Source organism: Vulpes lagopus, chromosome 8 (assembly GCF_018345385.1).
Source record: "Vulpes lagopus strain Blue_001 chromosome 8, ASM1834538v1, whole genome shotgun sequence".
NCBI lineage: Eukaryota > Metazoa > Chordata > Mammalia > Carnivora > Canidae > Vulpes > Vulpes lagopus.
Window position 1 is genome coordinate 13,350,331 of NC_054831.1, and position 21,130 is coordinate 13,371,460.

The 21,130-nt window shown below is 37.7% G+C and overlaps 1 protein-coding gene across 14 annotated transcripts in view; it reads left to right on the forward strand.

Moving 5' to 3' along the window:
• DOCK10 (dedicator of cytokinesis 10) overlaps window positions 1-21,130 on the forward strand; it is a 260,880-nt gene that overhangs the window by 159,835 nt on the left and 79,915 nt on the right. For all 14 annotated transcript variants that reach the window (XM_041766384.1, XM_041766383.1, XM_041766388.1 and 11 more), the window contains exons 8-15: window positions 2,429-2,612; window positions 3,869-3,954; window positions 4,223-4,306; window positions 4,429-4,584; window positions 11,994-12,215; window positions 12,374-12,496; window positions 13,961-14,043; window positions 19,388-19,510. In XM_041766384.1, the coding sequence (XP_041622318.1) occupies window positions 2,429-2,612; window positions 3,869-3,954; window positions 4,223-4,306; window positions 4,429-4,584; window positions 11,994-12,215; window positions 12,374-12,496; window positions 13,961-14,043; window positions 19,388-19,510 (1,061 nt within the window). The remainder of the gene's footprint in view (window positions 1-2,428; window positions 2,613-3,868; window positions 3,955-4,222; window positions 4,307-4,428; window positions 4,585-11,993; window positions 12,216-12,373; window positions 12,497-13,960; window positions 14,044-19,387; window positions 19,511-21,130) is intronic.

Sequence of the window (21,130 nt, forward strand, 5' to 3'; positions counted from 1 at the left end):
TTGCTATCATTGTACTGAGCACTGAGGATAACCAACCAACCTATGCCCATCTGCAGCTCATAGACTGTTAAACAAGCCAGTCAGTAAGTGACTCATTCCAAGGCAAAGAAATAGTAATACTTGATGAGAATAAAAAGTATAGGCTGAAGCCAAGAGTTTGTCCTTGGAAGAATCTAGAAAGTGGCATTTAAGGTATGAAGCTCTACAGTGAGAATCACTGCTGGGGTTTTCTTTCAGCTATTTCTTTCTCCTTCAGTGCCTGAATTTTCTTTCTTGATGCATATGTGTTCCCCTATCTATTCTCAGCACTGAGAGAATCTGTGATGTCCCAGGCCATGACCATCCCTTTGGTATGTGATTGTGCCAGGGAGGGGGCAAGGAAGGAGAATAGCATTCACTGAATGTCTTCTTTTCTCCTGGGTCATCTCAGCAGGTGTTAGAGTGTTAGAAGGTTATTTCTCTTCTCTGCCACTTGGTACCTGCAGAATCCCAAACACATTTTAATTTATCTCCCCAAGCTTCCATGTTAAAATGGAAAAATAAAATTTGTCTCACAGAGTTGTTATGGGATTAAGTGGAATAATGGCTGTGAATGCTCAGCACGGTACCTGGCATCTAGATGACAAGTGTTTAGTAAGTGTCAAATTTGTGGTAGTAATCATGATATTGTGGAAGTTGAAAGGAACAAGCTATTTTAGGATAGTCTCTGAGAACATTGCAAAGAAGATATTAATGGGAAGATATTAAAAATTATTTTTTCTTGCCACCAAGAATAGCAATCCCATTGTCAAAAAGAATTCTATACTTTGATGTTAAGACATAATCTCACATTATAGTGATACTCTCAACTTATGATTCTTCTCCTATTTGTATTTTACTGGGTTATCTTAAGTACATAGACTTCACTTGGTTATAATTGTGAGTGCCCTAATGGCTTCCTAGCAGTATAGGTAAGAGTAGACTACCTGTATCAGAATTATCTGAGAGTGAATTAGAGATGGAATATCAAAGCACCTTAATTTGCTCTTATGTTCCCTCCACTTTCAGTGGGCTTCTCCCATATTGGAACAGTTTACTTTTTTTATAGATTTCAACTTGGATGCTCCATCCATGGAAGACCAGTATGAAGTAACTACTCAGTCCCTGAGACCATTTTAATTCTCCGCACTGCACAAAATCTTTATTCCTTCAACCTTTTGTTCATTCACTATTCCCTACAAATATCAGTTCCCCAAAGATAAGAATTGACCTTATTCCCTTATAAAAGGTGACTGTTGAATGCACTGGTACTGAGACCTTCTGTATGACAGTACAGGATATAATGGTGAGCTGAGCTGGCCCGGTCCTCCTAGAGGCAGCCATGAGAGAGACAGATGTTGGTCAAAACAAACAAATGAAAATGAATAAGTATATAATTCCAAATTGTGGTAAGTGCCTAGAAGACAAGAGCCTTGCCCTAACTGAGGAATTAAGGAAGGGCTAACTGAGCAAGTATGACTCTGATTGAGATCTGAAGAGTGACAACAAGTCCTCTAAGTAGATGGGGGACAAACATGATGCTAATTGTGTGCAAGCACACACTTGGGGGAAGGGCTGCTTTGAGCCTTGTGACACCAACAAAGCTTGTGACAAGAGCACATTTCCAGGATCTAGAGCACAGCCTCATCAGTTTGCCACCAAAGGCAAAGTAGAGATGTGAGGTTAGAGAAAAACCTGGAGTTTGATGAAAAGGCCAGAGCCACCCAAAGGAATGAGGTGCTCTGCCCTGTGGATGTCATGTCCTTTAAAGCCATTGGCCAGATGAGAGAGAAAGGAGTCTAAGGCAGAGCCAAGGTTAGCATTAGATATCATCAAGATAAAGAAGAGCCAGTAGAGATGATTGAAAAGTGGTGACCAGTGAAGGTGACGCGTGTGGTCATGGAAACCAGACACTGATGGATTTCAAGAAGGAGAAAGTGGCCACCATACTAATTCTACTGAAAAGTCGAGGAAGATACAAAGAAAGAAACGTCCCAGCATAGAGTTTGTTAACAACCATGGCAAGTGCTGCCCTGGGTGCGACGGGGCCAGAAGCCCAGCTGGAGTGAGTAGTAGACAGAACACAGGATGAGAAAGTGAAGAGAGTGACTCAAATCAACCATGTGAAGTATAGAGTCTATTCCCACAGATACCTGAAGAGGAATATTTTTAACCACCGTACTCATCCAATCATCAAAAACCTAAATAGAATACCTGTTCATACAAAAAGACTTGAAAACAAAACAAAACAATTCATGGCCATCCAAATGCTTCCCTTCTTTTGGCTGATCTTTATGTTACTCTCCCATATGGAAACTCTTCGGAAGTGTGACCCCATAAGAAATGTATCTCACTCTCTAAGACTTACTATCTGGGGTTTTTAATTTCTCTCTTTCTTTTTATACCACAGAATAACAGACTAAGAAAGTATGCCTTTGAATTAAAAATGAATGACCTAACCTATTTTGTGCTGGCGGCTGAGACAGAGTCAGATATGGATGAATGGATCCACACCCTCAACCGCATCCTGCAAATCAGTCCTGAGGGGCCCTCTCAGGGGAGGAGGAGCACGGAGCTTGCAGATCTGGGGCTGGGTGAGAGCACGTGTGTCCACTTCCCTTTGTTTTCAAAGTGTGATCTGCACATTGGGTTCATTTAAGCTGCCAGTGACTGTGGTAACTGCCACATCTGGCTCATCCACCCCTGAGCTATTTGCCCCAGAAAATCAGCCCTAAATCTTGACTTTCACTGAATAGTGAAGGTCACCACACATATGATTTTGAGTTTACTGGCAATGGTTTGAGGATAGAAGTCATTTGTCAACAGTATCAAAAATATACCCATGTCTGATGGGAGGTTCTTAGATGGGGTAGTTGTATCATAGCCTTTCATTTCATTTAATTAAATGATATTATAGAAAGACAAACATGCATTACTTCCTTTTAGTTGAAAGATATCTTTCAAAAAAAAAAGAGGTATCTTTTCATCTATGCTTTTTGGCCATACTGAGACCAGCTTATATGTGAAAGTTCCATAAATTTTGTACCATATTAGAGATCTCTATAAGATAAAAAATTTATCTTCTTCTCATCCTCATTACCTCTTAAGATTCTAATTCATTCTAGGCAAAGAGAAGAGAGCAAGAGAGAGGAAAGGAGAGGTGATGTGAAAGGTAGAAAAACAGGTCTATGATCATATGAAAGACAAGTTTACCTTCAGAGTTGGTCACTTCTCCCAAAGGAGAACTATTTTAACATGTTTTGCCCAGCACCATGAGACTTTAGAAACCAGAATCTTTAAATGTCATATGCTATTAAGTAAAAGAGATACAGGGTAATGGGAAAGAAAACTGTGGTTGACTTTAATACAACTACTATATACAATGGTAGATGTTTTAGGTAAATTCATGATTTACTTAATAATGATCAATGAGAGAATTAATGTTTACAGAGTTTCAGAGAGTTTAACTAACTGAAGCTAGAATGTGGATTTGAAATTGATGGCCTGAGGTGGTCAGAATTATCAAAAATATATACACATATAAGAAAACTTTAGTATGCGTTGATAAAGTAAGTCATGACAACCTCAAGTATAAAGGTAGTTAGTACTAGAAGAGTCAAGAATTCTTATGAGCTCAGGGTGGTGTCATGGAAAGAATCTCATCATGACCATCAGGAGATCTGATTTCCAGGCCCAGATCTTATAACAAAATGGAGTCCTAGAGCCAGGTACAATGAAGGCATCTGCTCACCAACATCCATTCCACATCCAGTTTTGATATGTCACAGCCTAGACAAATGTATTATTCATGAATATTACTTAATGACCTGTCTTGGTGTATCTTTTCAAGATTCGCTGGATAATTCTATAACTTGTGAATGCACGCCAGAGGAAACAGAGTCTTCAGAAAACAGCCCACACCCAGACTTCGCAAAAGTAATAAAGCTGACATTTTGCTATACAAATAATTTGAATTATTTATTAGTTATTGTTTTCATGGAAAAGATGGAAATGTTGTATTTTAAGATTTAGACTAAATTTATACAACACTTAAAAAAATAAAAGCATGTTTTGATAAGATTTGCTGAGTATTAATGGATGATATTAAAATAGTGATAATATAGAGCAACTTCTTAGCACGTGGATGGGGCTGGGCTGTATCTGGATACTTAATTACCGAGAGCTAATACAGTTTTCTCTGTAGTACCTCACAGAAACTGAAGAGACTGTCAAAACAACCCGAAATATGGAGAGGCTAAATCTGTTCTCTCTGGATCCAGATATAGATGTAAGTCGCAATTCTAAGCAGACGTGAACTTGATCCACACAATTGGAACACAGTTTATAATTTAGAATTTCTTTTTTTATGACCGGTGTTTGTTGAGAGAGACTTTTAACATTTTTTTTCAGACCTTGAAACTTCAGAAAAAGGACCTTTTAGAAACTGACTCTGGGATCAAACCATTTGAAGAAAAAGCTGCCAAGAGAATCATGATCATTTGTAAAGCTCTCAACTTAAATCTTCAGGGATGTGTTACGGAGAATGAGAATGATCCGATAACGAACGTAAGTTTCCCTCTGTTACATCCTATACAGACCAGCCAATATCATACCCCCCTGGCTGAAATCTTTTCTACTCCTGGTAATTCCAGGGACTGAGTTCACACCCTCTAGTCTACCAGGGAGTATGAATGACAGCTTTTTCCACATTACAAAAGTGCACAAGTTCTGAAGTGGAATAGTCAATATTCTACCATAAAATGTTCCTCTTACTTTAAAGAAGCAGCTTCATCAAAGGGAGTTTTCTAGGGTCCTTTCCATTAAATCACACAGTGGTTCAGAGTTTCCCAAGATATGGTTTGTTTCTTCTTGGTGGTACCTGAGATGGCCTTTAAATCAAATTTCTTCTTTTAGTATTTATATGCTTATTTGAATGTATATTAGAGAACAGTGTAAACAAAGAAATCAACTCTGTGATTTCATAGCCTTTACTACTGAACACCAGGCTACCTAGTGAATCAAGTAAATAATATCAGATAAATATTAAGTAATAGGGATCTCTGGGTGGCGCAGTGGTTTGGCGCCTGCCTTTGGCCCAGGGCGCGATCCTGGAGACCCGGGATCGAATCCCACATCAGGCTCCCGGTGCATGGAGCCTGCTTCTCCCTCTGCCTGTGTCTCTGCCTCTCTCTCTCTCTCTCTCTCTCTCTGTGACTATCATAAATAAATAAAAATTTAAAAAGATATATTAAGTAATAGTAGACATGGTACATGGAAATGGGAGAAAAAAGGTGTGTCATTGATATTTGGGAACCACCACAGTGCTCATTACATCAACACAAGATTCCTTTTCCTACTAAATGAGCTGTCTTGAGAGTTCTTAGTAGCTCAGTTGGCTAAATGTTCAACTCATAGTTTGAGCTCAGGTCATGATCATGAGATCAAGCCCTGCATTGGGCATCACACTCAGTGGGGGGAGGGAGACGGGTCCTGCTTGGGGACTCTCTTCCTATCCCTCTACCTCTCCCCCTGCTCCCACGCATACTTTCTCTCTCTCTCTCAAATAAATAAATCTTAAAAAAAAAAAAAAAGAAAAAGAAGACAGAAAATAATTGGGATCTCTGGGTGGCTCAGCAGTTTAACGCCTGCCTTTGGCCCAGGGCGTGATCCTGGAGTCCAGAGATCGAGTCCTGCATCGGGTTTCCTGTGTGGAGCCTGCTTCTCCCTCTGCCTGTGTCTCTGCCTCTCTGTCTCTCTGTGTCTCTCATGAATAAATAAATAAAATCTTTAAAAAAAACCCAGAAAATAAAAATCACACCTAATCCTAACATCAATAAAAAGCAGTGTTATTTATTGGCATGTCCCCTTTCATTTTTTAAAAATTCATTCCACTCTAATTTTTCGTAAGTCATCCCTCAATTGTCATCTTTTGCCTCAAAGAAGAAGGCTTATTTCTAGATTCCTTATATAAGCCACATTTACTTTTAGAAGACAGAACAGCATTAAGTTTTCTCTACAAACTGAGCACACACATCCTGCGCACACCTCTATGACACAGTAATAACAATAACTGTCAAATGATTGTTGTGAGGATTAAATTAATATATGGAAAGAACTTAGATAATACTTGGTGCGCAGTAAGCAATGATTACCTATTTATTGTTAATTTAGTACATGGGAAACGGCTTTGTGAATACTATACAGTCAACATATCAGTATTTTCAGTGTTATTTGTGAGAGCCCTGTTGACAAGTAAGCTAAAATCGAAATGTGTCACCAGTGAGAATCTTACCCCAGAATGAAACTTTCTCTTATTTTATGACTATAATTGTGCACCAGGTATGTGAGTAAAAGTGATAGCACTGGAAGTCACGATTATTCATTTCTCAGCCAATACTTATTCAGTACGCCTGTTGAGAGCCAGACTTGTTCTAGGTACTGGGCAAACAGTGGGAGTAGGGGAAAGATAACAACCCTCCTGCCCTTGTAAAGATTCTCTGTGGAAAGAATAAACAGTACATTTTTTTACAGGCCAAATAAATTAACATAATAATCACACATGATTCACAGTTCTTTAAAGTGAATCAGTATGTCAGATGTGATACAGAGGAACTGGGAGACAGGTTACTCTGGGTGCCAGGGTCATAGTAGGTGACAGTTGAACAGAGAGCCAAAGAGTGAGAAGGATAAAGGTCAGGTGAAGGAAGATATTCTAAGCAGAAGAAAGAACAAGTGTGAACATCCCAAAACTACTAAGTCTTGGCAATTTCTGGGAACAGGAAGCAGGTACAGAAGGGAAGGGCGGACAAAGATGATATGGGAGGAACAGTTACAAGGTAAGATAATCTAAGGTATAGGCTGTAGGGAAGAGTTTGGATTTATCCTGAGTGGAGGCTGTAGTGATTTGAAACCCTTTCAAATGGTGTAGTTTCAATTTCTGTTTTTAAAGATCCTACCGGAAAAAAAAAAAGGGATTGGAGGAAACAAGAGTTGGCCAGGGAGAGTAGATAGGAGGCTACCACCATAGTTCATTGCACAGTTTAGACTAGCACTGGCAAGGAAGAAGGAGAGAAATGGATGGATTTGACTTGATGTTGGGTAGATGGAATGAACAGGTTTTTCTGATCCATTGGATATACAGGATAAAGGTAAGAAATATTTGCAAGGATAAACCTCTGTTTTTTGCTTTGAACACTTCCATGTGTGATGGTGCCATTTACTAAGAGAACAAGACTAGATGAAGAGCAGATTTGGGAGACACTGGCCAAGAATTCCGTTATGGGCATGTTAGAGGCCTTAGAGGCCTACTAGATATCCAAATAGAGATGTCCATTGGGCAAAGTCAGATACAAGTTTGGAACTTGAGGGAGTAGCCATGAATGAGACATAAATGTAGAGAAGCCTGGGCCAGACAGAGACCTAGAGAGACACATTTGGGAATTTCTGTATGCATAGAAAAAGGACCAAAAAACAAATATTTAACAGATGAATAAAGAAGTGACCAAAGAAATCTAAGAAAGAATGGTCACTGAAGTAGAGATAAACCAGAAAAGCATGGCTGATGCCAAGACAGAGTGTCAGCTGTGTGAAATGGTGTTGAATTGCTGAGAGTAACAGCAAGGCAGAGAGGAGCCCAGCAGCTGTGGCAACGTGGAGGATTCCCGGATTCTAGCAGAAGTTTCCATATTTCAGAACATACTTTTATTTGGGATTAAAATTAAAAAACAAAACAAAACAAAACAGGAAGCCTAGAAACTTGCTTCTTGAAACTACTTGGAAATATCAGGAAAATGTAACCCAAATCATACTAGCATTTAACCATCTTGTTAAATAAAAATGTTGCATTTTGTTTTTGTTTTTGTTTTTGTTTTTGACAAGGCATAGCCTTAATTGTGATTAAAAAACCCCAACTCAGAAACTGAAACTCGAAGATAATGGGCTTTTCTTTCCAGTGCCAGGCATATGACTCCTTCCACATGGATTCCTTTCTTTGTACTGAAACACATGCTCAGAGGTTTAACATTGGTATTTGGGCCAATCTCGCCAAGCACGAGAACATGCCCAAGTTCAGAACCCAGCATCAGTCTGCCCTTTTATGTCTGAAAAGCCAGAGGGACAAGTCAATTTGAGGTGCTTTAAATGTCCGTATTTGTTTTTACTTTATTTTAAAGTTGATACAAATGTTTAAAAAAAAAATAGAAAATTACCTTGTAAAAAATAATTTCATTGTGCTTATAAACAATAATACAAAAAAACTAATAAAACAGCCTCACCTAAACTCTACAGTAATTTTTTTATGTTAATGACATTGTTTATATATTATTCAGTGACACTCTTGTTAATCTACCTGTTTTTAAACTCATCATTTTTAATTCAGGGAACATATTTTTTAAGTTAAAAGAAATACTTCTCCAGGTTGCCAAAGAACCAGCTCCTGCATTTAATGAATGAGTTTCTAAAGAGACTCCCTCAAAGAACTTTTCCCTGATGAGGAAACAGTTTTTGACAGCATGTAATCTTTTAGTCAGTCCATTGAAAACCAAATTCAAATTGATGGTTTTCTAGTATAAAATATTTCTTTGAAAATAGCAATTGATTCCAAAACCTGCTTCACAGCAGAGCTATTTGAAAATTTTGTGTTCTTGATTTTTTTTGAGAAAATACAGAACTCTAAACATAAGAAGCCTATGACTTCATTTGTTCAGCTTTCAAGTGCCTGATTAAACAAATCCTTATTGAAAAGCCACTGATTCAAAAAGTAAGATTTGACATTTAAGCTGAAAAGGTGGATTGGAAGAAATAAATGAATCACCATATGAGCTTTAATTTCTGATGGATTATCAAAGTAGGTAATTTATTTCCATTCACCAAGCAGAAATGAAAATCAAAATGCCCCCAATTCACGAAAAATAATAGGATTTTTTCCCTTGACCTTCAATGTGTTTTGAGCTCCTACCTGAGTTATTTTCACATAATTTTTGCATTTGCAACTCTTGGCAGACAACTGCTGCCATAAACCAGAAGTTTTTCTAAGCTAAATTAAATGGTAAAATATAAAACTCCCACTTTTTAATTCTCTTATTTTTTAATAATTGATTGAATTTGATTTTTTGTGTGTAGTTCTGTTTCTAACAGTAAGGAAGCTGGCAAGTACTGCTAATATTAAGGACTTACACTAATAACCCTGTTATAAGCTAGCTATAGAACTATGTTTTAAAGCACATGAGATACCTATCAAACACTCGGTACAATCCACATCATGAGTGAGTCTGTACAATGATGAACATAATACTTTTTTGTATATAACCTGCTTGTCCACAGAACACATGGTGATAGGCATCCATTCAAAATTAAGTAGCATAAACAAAAGTAAAAATGTTTATTGTAAGCATATTCCATTTTTAGAAGCCTAGAGTTAATGAAATGTAATTATATCTACTTGCATGTGTATGATTATATGTTTGTATCTATACATATGTATAATATATATGTAGTTACACATGCATGTATTTCTTTATTTTGGTCCTTGTTTTATTTAATCTCTATTGCGTTTGATGGTTTTCTAGTTGAACATTCCTTCTTTCTTGAATCTTTCTTCTTCTTTTTTTTATTGAATCTTTCTTCTTCAGTTTCTATGATACTCTGGCAGGATTGAACTTGTCATTTTTTTCTTTAAATCTCTCTCCACTCCTCAATCTCCTTTATAAACTTTGAGTTGCTGAGAGTAACAGCAAGGCAGAGAGGAGCCCAGCAGCTGTGGCAACGTGGAGGATTCCCGGGACTCTAGCAGAAATTTCCATATTTCAGAACATACTTTCATTTGGGATTAATTTTTTTTAAATGGTCTTTTGCGTGCTGATATTTCCCAGGATGCCCTTCTAATTCTCTTCTCTTTATCTCATGGTAGACAGGAGCCCACATATAAAACTCCCCAGCCTAGCTTCATTTGCTGGGCTTAAGATTCATATCTCCAACTGTGATTGGAATGTCCTAGAGATGACTCTGCACACCATCCAGAACTCACCTCTGTGTATTTATCGTATATATTAGTAAATGACATTGACATCCACTTAGTTTGTTATGTACTCAAACCTAGGAGTTTTCTTTTATGCATGCATGCCCCTGTAAACACCTCTTTCCAACCCTCCCCCTCACCGCCCCCCGGACACGCAGTGGACTTCTGCATCGTTTGGTTGTACCTTCTTAATGTTCCTCAAGTGCATTGTCCACAAATGTATCATTTCATGGTCTTTGTATTCTTTCATGACCTTATGGCTTTGCACATGTCACTCAAGTGACCCTAGGTACCCCTTCTAACCACATCTTTACCTAAATTCTGCTTCTTTAAAACTTAATCAAGGGGACACCTGGGTGGCTCAGTTGGTTAAGTATCTGCCTTCAGCTCAGGTCATCATCTCAGGGTTCTGGGGCTGCGTCTCGAGGTGGGCTGTCTGCTTAGCAGACTCTGTTTCTCTCTCTGCCTCTCCTCACCACCACTCATACATGTGCTCTCTCTCTCTCTGTCTCTCTCTCTCTAATAAATACATAAAATCTTTTTTTAAAAAAAAAACTCAACCAAGAAACTTTCCCTTTCTTTCCTATCTTCCATTCTCTTCCCATTTTCTCTTTATTTCACATCTCCCCTTTCTTCCATAGCAAGGTGGCTAGAGGTGAAGAGGCAGTTACACAAAGGCTTGGAGTTCACAAGAACTCCAGATGATAGGGGAGCAGAAAGCTATGTGGATGGGACAACTGGGTGGCTCAGCAGTTGGGCACCTGCCTTCAGCTCAGACTGTGATCCCAGGATCCAGGATCAAGTTCCGCATCAGGCTCCCTGTGAGGAGCCTGCTTATCCCTCTGCCTATGTCTCTGCCTCTCTCTCTCAGTCTGTGTCTCTCATGAATAAATAAATAAATCTTTAAAAAGAAAGAAAAAGAAAAAGAAAAAGAAAGCCATGTGGAGGCACAGAAATGGCTTGCACTTGGCCTTGGCAAGATGTGGTGCATTTTGCAGGGCAGTACAGAGAAAGCGATTAGAAAAAGTGGCTATGGTTGGGAGACTGGTTACTTTGAACCAGTAAGTAAACTGAGTGAACAAATAAGCAAATAGGCCAATGATAACAAGAGCCAAGGTTTTCACTATAGGAGGAAAGAGTTACATATAAGTAGGGAAAAGGCTTGAAAGAAGCCTTCCGGATTTGCATTGGAAATACAAGTTTCAACGTGAACTCGTGAGTTTTTAATAAATATTCACATACAGATAGATATAAAGAAGTCATTGTAGATGTGGATGGTATGTGTGGACACGTGCATGTGTATGTGTGTGTGTGTCCCAGTAACGAGTATAATGAGCACTGAGATCTTGGTTTCTAAATGTCACCCTCACAGTAAGGAACCAGAGCTATATGGACAAATGAATGGACATTGAAAGTATTAAGATGAACCTACAACATCTTGTTGAGTCAAGAAGTGCCCCTCCCCCAAATTATGGGGATCTACCAAAACAAACAGGAGCTACCACTAGCCAAATCTGGGACAATCTGACCATCACTATAAATACTGATAGTAAGAGATTAAAATCTATTGAATAAAATAGTAGTAATCTATGTATCTATACTTGAATGTATAAATCAATAAATAAGAAAGGAAAGGTCATAAGTACAGTAGAATACCAATGAATAAATGCACAAAAAAATGATCACCACTAGAAAATCACCATTGATAGCCATTATAGTAGTAGGTGATTACAGTGAGAGTTACCAATGGTAAGTTAGGTTTGATGAGTATCTGGACATAGGGGTAACCTCAGAATATATCTCCAAAACTGCTAATCACTTAGCACTTGACATATATTATTGACATTAAAAATATTTTATATAAATAGTAGCAGTTTACTGTTTTAGTAATATACTAAAGAGGCAATTGCAGGTGTAATAATTTTATATCAAAATCATCGATTCTTTCTTTTTCCTGCAGATTGAGCCTTTTTTTGTGAGTGTGGCACTTTATGACCTCAGAGAGAGCAGGAAAATTTCTGCCGATTTTCACGTGGACCTAAATCACACTGCTGTCAGGCAGATGCTCTCAGGGGCTTCGGTGGCTTTGGAAAATGGAAACATTGACACTGTCACTCCCAGACAATCAGAAGAACCTCACATCAAAGGATTTCCAGAGGAATGGCTAAAATTTCCAAAGCAGGTTGCACTTTTGTTTACTTGTGATGGCATAAAAAATGTTCGTTTCTTTGTTCTTACCAAAAGATTACATCAGTTTCCAAAATAAAAATTCTCTTAAAGCTGTCCCTTAAAAAAATGAAATTTTGTAAATGTCTTCAATATGCTTTTCTTTGTACACAGGCTATATTTTCTGTAAGCAATCCCCATTCGGAAATTGTTTTGGTGGCCAAAATAGAAAAAGTACTGATGGGGAACATTGCAAGTGGTGCTGAACCTTACATTAAGAATCCAGACTCCAACAAGGTAATGCATAATCTTTTCCATAAATAACTTCAATTGCTTTCAAGATATAAAATCACTCTCCCTTGATGAACTATCAGGTGTGGTAAAATGTAAGTCTTGAAATAGTCGCTTTTTAGTGAAATGAATATTCATCAGGAAAATTTAAAATTATATATTCTTGATTTATGTTTTTTGACCAAGCAACTTCTGACTTCTGATAATCCATTTGTAGAAATAAGTTTAAATGCGGAAAAAACATTAACTCCAAGGACCAAGTATTAGCAATAATGAAAAGTTAGGATTGATCTGACTTAAAAACAAGTGAATACAGTTTACTGATGATGAACTAAGTGATAATTTTATATCATTTTAGATAATTTTATATCAAATTATATTAACACCTAAGTGAAGAAAGAGGAAGTACTGGAAGTTCTTTGAGTGGTGGGACTACAGGAAATTTTTTCTTCCCTTTTTTCTTTTTCTTTAAACATATTTATATATATATATACGTATATATATATATATATATACGTATATATATATATATATATATATAGAGAGAGAGAGAGAGAGAGAACGCACAAGTGGGGGGTGGGAGGGAGAGGGAGAGAGAATCCCAACTAGACTCCCCCACTGAGTGCAGAGCCTGACATGGGGCTTGATTTCACAACCCTGAGATCATGACCTGGGCAGAAATCAAGAGTCAGTTAACCAACTGAGCCACCCAGGGGCCCCTCTTTCTTTTTTTTCCATAACCATATTTTCTTTAATAATCAAATGTTACTAATTAAGAGAAAATAAATATTAAAAATCTGTATTTTTCACACAAAGGAAATACATCAAGGAAAGAATGTCTAACAATTGAATTGGAGCATGTGTAACCATTTAGGCGGTGTTTAACATATTTATGAGATTCAAGATTTGGCACACTATGATGTGCAGGCCAGATGCACCTGCCACCTGTTTCTGTAAATAAAGTTTTATTTACACAGTCACAGTCCTTCATTTATGGATTATCTATGGCTGCTTTCCTGCTACAGAGGCAGAGTTAGAAGCTGACAAAGACCATGTGGTCCACAAAGCCTCGTATATTTACTGCGTGACCCTTTGCAGAACAAGCCAGCCCCTGCCATCCCAAATAAAAGTATAAGACAGACTGTGAGCGCAAATTTGAAAGCACTTTCCTTTCAATGTTTTAAGGCCTTTCAAGTCTGAAAAAAAAAAAGGGAAAAATGCTGGCATTCCAAGACAAGGGTGTTTTCTATATTTGAAATTTCCAGAGTGAAAAGAAAGAGCACAATACAGTAAGTCCAACACAGAGGATAAAAGAGCCATTTGGCTCTTTCCAAGATAGAACCTGCAGGCCAGTGAGGCCGAATTTCAGAGTTTCAATATAAGATAATATGGAAAAGTATTTATTAGTATTTTACTTGGACAGTTTAAAATTGGTGTTCTAAACAATGTTTTTATTTGTTTTTCCCTCAGTATGCACAAAAGATACTAAAATCCAACAGGCAATTCTTCAGCAAGTTGGGCAAATACCGCATGCCCTTTGCTTGGGCGGTAAGGTAGGTTGACAGCTGCAATCAACAGAACAGTAATGCATTTATAGTCTGCATTGGAAGCTTCAGTTTGAACACTTTGTTACCCGGTATTTTGTTTTTATAGATTTATTTATTTATTTGAGATCTTTCTCTTGAACGCACGAGCAGGGTGAGGGCCTGAAGGAGAGAGAAAGAAAGAGAAGCAGACTCCCTGCTGAGCACAGAGCCCTACACTGGGCTTGATCTCATGACCCTGAGATCATGACCTGAGCCGAAGTCAAGAATTGGAGGCTTAACCAATTGAGCCACCCAGGCATCCCCTGGTATTTTTTAATATACCAACACCTAGAAGAATATTACTGTAGTCATTTTCATAAACAGTCAGTGCTCCCCAGAAACATATGTTTTACCAGACAATTGAGCAAAACAGCTTATAATATACTGAGGCTATGACATGAGGACATGTGTGTGCATGACCAGATACACTATGGTTTCTTGGTAGGATTGAAGTCATAATTTGTTTACCATGCATATTTGGTTTAATAAACTCTTGACATTATATCAGTCCTGAGAGTTTGGTGTGCATAAAATTCAGTTGGAAGCGCTGTGATTTCTTATACAGCTGCATATTTTCATCTATGTGTAGGGCGCGGTGTTATATATGGACGTCCAGATAAAACCATCATTTTGATCATTTAAACTCTCTTTGATTTTGCTCCTGACTAATATAGCCAAATTTATCAGGTACCAGTTCACTCTGATAGAAATGCTGAGTTATGTGGACCGTGAGGGTGCAGTCATCCTCCTGGACATATAACCTCTGCATAAAGAATAAGAATTGCTTTTTGGATCTAGTTAAAGATCAATTACTACTGTCCTCCTCGGTCTCTTTGCCTCTTTATGTGTGTAAGAATTTCTTAAAAGAGGATCCACATATGAGTGAAATCAGATGATAATTGTCTTTCTCTGATTGACTTATTTTGCATAGCAAAATACCAAGAAACAGGATCATAGGGGAAGGAAGGGAAAAATAAAATAAGACCAAATCAGAGATGGAGACAAAATGGAGACAAACCATAAGAGACTCTTAACTCTAGGAAACAAACTAATGGTTGCTGGAGGGGTGGTGGTTGGGGGGGATAGAGTAACTGGGTGATGGGCATAAAGGAGGCATATGATGTGATGGGTGTTATATGCAACTGATGATTTACCAAACTCTACATTTGAAACTAATGATATATTATATGTTAATTAATTGAATTTAAATAAGATAAGATTATTTTTTAAAAAGAGGAAAAACCTGGTACAGATGTAAGGAAAAAAAACGGTCAGCAATGTACAAACCAAATGAACTTTAAAAAGTTAATTAGTACTACAAAGTAAGGCAGCCTCATAAGTGCTCCTCTGAGTATTGGTACCATTGTTTCAATGGTGGTAACTTTAAAATACAGAAAGTTTGCCATTTTTAGGTTTCGTGGTACCCAGGCATGAGCATAATCAGAGTGAATCCACCAATATTTGTTATCATTTTGAGGTTGTTACTTGAAGTTGGGGACAGGTAGATGGGAAGGGAAAGGTGGAAACGTGAACAGACAGATTTACACCAGGAATGAGTTTGCCCTGAGGCAGCCCCATAATAAGGAGAAAGAGATCCGGCCCAGGAGTTGGACAGACACAGTCCAGATCAGGCCACCACTTAAGAATGGTAACCTCAGGCGAGCTCTCTCTCTGGTTTTCAGGGTCCCATACTCAGAATGAAGCTGACAGCACCTGCCTTGTGGGCAGCAGGTGTAATCTCAGATCCAAAAGCACTTGTCACAGAGTAGGTCACACATGTTACCCTGTCTCTCTTGTGTCCCTCTTCCTGCAGGGCCAGCCAATGCCAGCATATAATGCAAGAACAGATATTATTTGAATATACTGAACCCTTTATGTTGAATATGATTGTTTTTATTTCTTATAAGCTTGCAGAGAAAGGATAACTAGTTCTAATTTGCTGATCAAGCTTTCTCATACTGATACAGCAAATTGCAATGGTGAACATACTTTCTCTTAAAGGATCCAGAATTTTTGTGACGTTTTAGAAGCAGGCATTTAAGAGCCAGAGCGGGTTTTGAAATCTCAGTTCTACTTGGTAGTCAATTGGTCTTAGGCAAGTACTCATAGTATGTTTTTACCTGTTTTTTTTTCCAAATGTACAAAAGAGGAATGATAATATCTAATTAACTGTCGGGGGATTAATGAGCACAGATATGTACCCAATAAAAGACAGCCATTGTTAGAAGTCACTACTCTTACAGGATTATTAAGTCACCTGTGGAGATAATATTTTCTGCAACAAGTGCCCCTTTCTGGTAAATTTGGAGTAGTGAAGAATAAGGTAGGGACAAGACAGGAAAGAATTATCCCTCACTGAGCAGTAAGAAGGAGAAATAGCAATTGTACTGTGAGATTGTTTAGTTAAAATATTCTGGAAGAAAGACAGATGAACTCTCTAGGGACACTGACAATATTACTGACCATCAAAGTAATTATGTCTAGGACAGGAAAGCCAACAAAACCACAAGCCCATGCTATATTAGTGCCTGATGAGTGGTTTGGTTGTAGGTTAGGAAACAGGAGACACCACCAATTTGTGTATATAAATATAAGGCTTACACACAAACATCTCTGACATCTGAGAAAAAAGTGGTTAGCAGTACAGTCCTAAAGATTTCATTTTAAACTGCTTGGAATAACTAATCACAAAAATAAGTACAAGATCCAGCCAAAGGAGATTTTAAGTTCCCATTTACAATATGGAAATTACTTCCAGTAAATGGTGACTGAATGCAAGGACACTCTTGGCCACTCAAGCCGTTTTGATATAAACTAGCCTGCTGACATATTTCAATATTCTATTGATACCACTGGTTGTCTGGCCCGTTTTTTTTTTTCCTATTATATTTTCTGTATTGCAGTTTTCTTAACGGTATAGCTTCGAGTGTACCCTGAAAACACTTTGGCCCTTAAAATCAACAGCCACTCAAAAAGCGTAGAATGACAATTTAGCTAATGGCCAGATCCAACCCATCCCACCCGCTGCTGCACACACAGATGCTCATCACTGTGAACATTTTTTCTGAAATTAATTTGGTATGTTTTCTTATTTTTGGCACCAGCTGTACTGCCATTTTACAATTAAAAAAAAAACATTATTCTTGGAGGAGGTAAAGAGAACACATTCAGATGGCTACAATGGGTATTTTACACTCTTTGATTTGGAAGAAAGTTGGCCCTTACAAATGTGTCATGTTGTTAACAGAAACTCTTTCTGTGCATGTTGCCTCCGCAATCATATGTGCCTAAATTCCCATCAGGACTCTTTGATTTCTTTAATCCCTCTTACACGACATTCAGGAAGGACCAGTGCACAACCCTGGGTTTTCTTTAAAATTGAACAAAACTAAAATAAAAATGTCATTTTTATATGTATTTATTTACAGAAGGCACACAGCGCAACAGCGCCCCCAGCAAATGGTTGTGCAACCTCTGAATCCATCCAAGTGACAAAAACTCAAGTGCATCCCAGAGTGGTTCTTTCTGTCTTTTTATACCTCTAATGATTAAATAATTCATTTTTTAAAAACTATTTGTAAGCTGCCTGATCATTACTCCTATGGTTTACCTTACATTAACCACAAAAAAATATGCCCTGTTCTTTCTGTGTATCACAGCTTTTCATGCTGCTTAGGAGTAAGGCTCTCAGGGATACCCAAGCTTCTTTTCCTTCAGGCTGAACCGTGCATTTTCTTCCGTCATACCCAAATGTCATGGTTGTGAGATTCACCATATACGGATCATTGCCCAATTGTGGCAGCTGGATCGAGGCAAAAACATCCCAGCCATCCTGAAACCATCTGTGTAAATGAGTCAGTTCTCTGTTCTCTTGCCAGTTAGCATATTTATTGAGCAAGGACAGTGTGTATGGCACTGTGTGCAGTGCTTCTCCGTGGTGCTATGCCCTTCATTCTCTTTACAATATGTCCAATGTAAGTGAGCTCTTTCCAGGACAGAGTTGTGGAAAAAAGCAAAAATGAGTTACACAGTTCAGATCTACTGTTACGACCATTTGTAGTGACTGGTTAATTAAAAAACAAAACACAAAACAAAACAAAACACTACCCAAGCTCTGTTAAACCTCCTCCTGTGTTGTAAATACATCATGTTGGTTTCAACATGTCACACATACAAAAGCCCTGTACGATATTTAACTAAAAATAATCTTTGAGGTAAGTATTTTCATTCTGCTTCCCCAGTGTTATTTGATAGGGAATCTTTTTCCCCTCATTGAGTACTTAACAGAGAAAAATGAGCAGAAAGGTTAAAGGAGTCTAAAAATATCATTCTGGCCCATTTCCTGTATTATCTGACACCAAAGCTCTACGATCAGATATCTATCGAAATGGCCACTTCAGCCTGTGTATTGAAATATTTGGTCAACTTAAAGAGTAACAAAATAGTCTAGTCAAGTTCCTTAAGTTAGAAGAAATAAAATTTCAGCAGCTCTGTAACATTAATGAAAAATTAATTACATGTGGGTCTAATATTTTTGAAAGATATGAATTATGATTAATTATGAGGAAGAAACATTAACCTTAAGGGTGCTATGTATACTTGCTTGTATTGCCTGACATTACTATACTATTTGGACAAAAACAATTTGTGTGTTCCTTCTAAATCTGTCTGGTTCCAATGAAATGAACCAAGGAAGAAAATAAATGAATCAAGTTTATGGTACTTTCTTTAATACAAAATTCTGACTCAAGTGTTCTTCATTTTATCTTTGTCTCTGTCCTAAAATTTAGGACATGGGCACATTTATCTACAGGAAAATGCTTCAAGAATCTGGCCCTCTAGACCCACACACAGAACCTTATCCCTTTTCCACTACTTGTAAATTCTAATAGCACCATCCAAACTGAAGTGGCCCAGGCTTGCCCAGAAAATAATGAAAAAAGGACTAACCTGTTCTTATTCCTCCCTTAACACTCCAAGGTTTGATATGTTATTAAACCATAAATAAATGTAGCTGTAATATAGGTGGGCTACTGTCACTGTAGATACTGAATCGAAAATAAAGAATAAGATAACCAAGATAGTATTTAAATGAAACTTCTAAGAAATTTTCTTTTCTTTCTTACTTCATTAGTTCCTGGAGTTTCTTCTATTACAAATGGGAAATTAAATCACTTGTTGTGTTTTCATTTGTTTTAGTTCCTGGAGTTTCTTCTATTACAAATGGGAAATTGAATCATTTGTCTCCTTAAAAACACAACTCGGTAAACAATAACAAATACCAACCTTAACAAATATCATTTTCTTTCAGATCAGTATTTAAGGACAACCAAGGAAGTGTGGACAGAGACTCAAGATTTTCACCATTGTATAGACAAGAAAGTAGCAAGATTTCAACAGAGGACCTGCTAAAACTAGTGTCAGACTACAGAAGGTAGGGGTTTGGGATACTCTTCAAAATCACATGCATCAGCTACATTGCTACTATTGATTCATTAACTCTGCATAAATAGTACTCGATTACCTGATTCTCGAACATCCAAACTCCTCCAGAAAGTAGATGCTTTACAGATGACCTCACATATGACTGATTGACACAACAAAGTAAAGTTGCCAGAATTATATGGAAGGAGTGTGAAATATTAAACCATGTCAGTTAACTATTATTGCCATGTAACAGATCACCCCAAAACTTAGTGGCTTAAAAGAACAACATCACTTACTTTCCTGAGTCTATAATTTGAACATGGTTAGGTGAGGAGAGCTTGTCTCTTCTGCACACGCGGCATCAGCTGACAGAGGTCAACCGAAGCCAGGGGATCCACATTCGGGATGGCTCATTTAATGATTGGCAAGTTGACATTGGCTGTTAATTGGGAGCTCAGCTGGAGCTGTGAACTAGTGACCTTCTTCTCCATGGGAGTCTCTCCATGAGATACTATGGCTTCCTCACGGAAGGATAGCTGGCTTCTAAGAGTGTCTCAAGGGACATAAAATGATCACTACTAGTTTCTAAAGACCAGGGCCCTGAAACTGTCACAGTAGCATTTCTGGCATAATATGCTGTCAAGCTGTCACATAGCCTAGATTCAAAGAAAGGAGACATAGACACCTCTAGATAGCAGTGTTAAGGAATTTTAGAATTATGTTTTGAAATTCCACAGAGCAATTCATTGTTGTGAATACAATAATTCATAATATTTCTGTCAGGCAAATGCTTTTGGAAAAGACAATGAAAGTTGGGGCTAAAAGAAGAAAAATTTCATAGAAGCCACAGCATTTTTTAAATGTGTCACCATGTATTCAACATCTGGTGATGATAAGATCTCTCCTGATAAGCAATCTAACTTAAACTGTTAGCCACCTCACACCCATGGGATTCTTGTATACTTTGCTTCTACCCCAGATATTAGCCTTTTACGTCTCTCATCTAAGAATTAACAATCTCCTATCAGTTAAATTTGTTTATCTAAAGCAAAAGTAACACATTACTATGGAACAAACCTGATTATATCTTCAATAGAGAATATGTTTCTATTTAACTAGAAGGGAAATTTTCCCAATGTTCCTTGCTTCTTCTGGGAAAAAATACAAACTTTAGAAAGCAAAATAAAGGTGAAAAGTGAAATGTTGGAGGAGATTACTTCTTTGTGATCCTACAAGACCACTCCTTATGTGAAGAGACTTCCCCACCCCTTGACTTCATCAAACTTCTTGGTCAAAACTCCTACCATAGTCTTTCCCAAGGATACTGAAGCAACTAAGTGGAAGTGAATCGCATTCTACCTCTTTTTTGCCAATGTACAAAAGTATGAAAAGTTACAATGTGAGTAGAATGAAATGGGCAAAAGGTTTGGGGTAATCTACATAAACAGAGAGACTACACTGTCACAAAACCCATGTTGTTCGTGTATAGCAAAGAAAGTTATCACTCTGGCAATTAGAGGGCACCTAGAATACACAATACCATACTGGTGAAACTAAATTATTTCATGGACACCTCACACTTTATGACATTTATTCTCAGCAGTGTGCTAACAAATGTTGACCATCT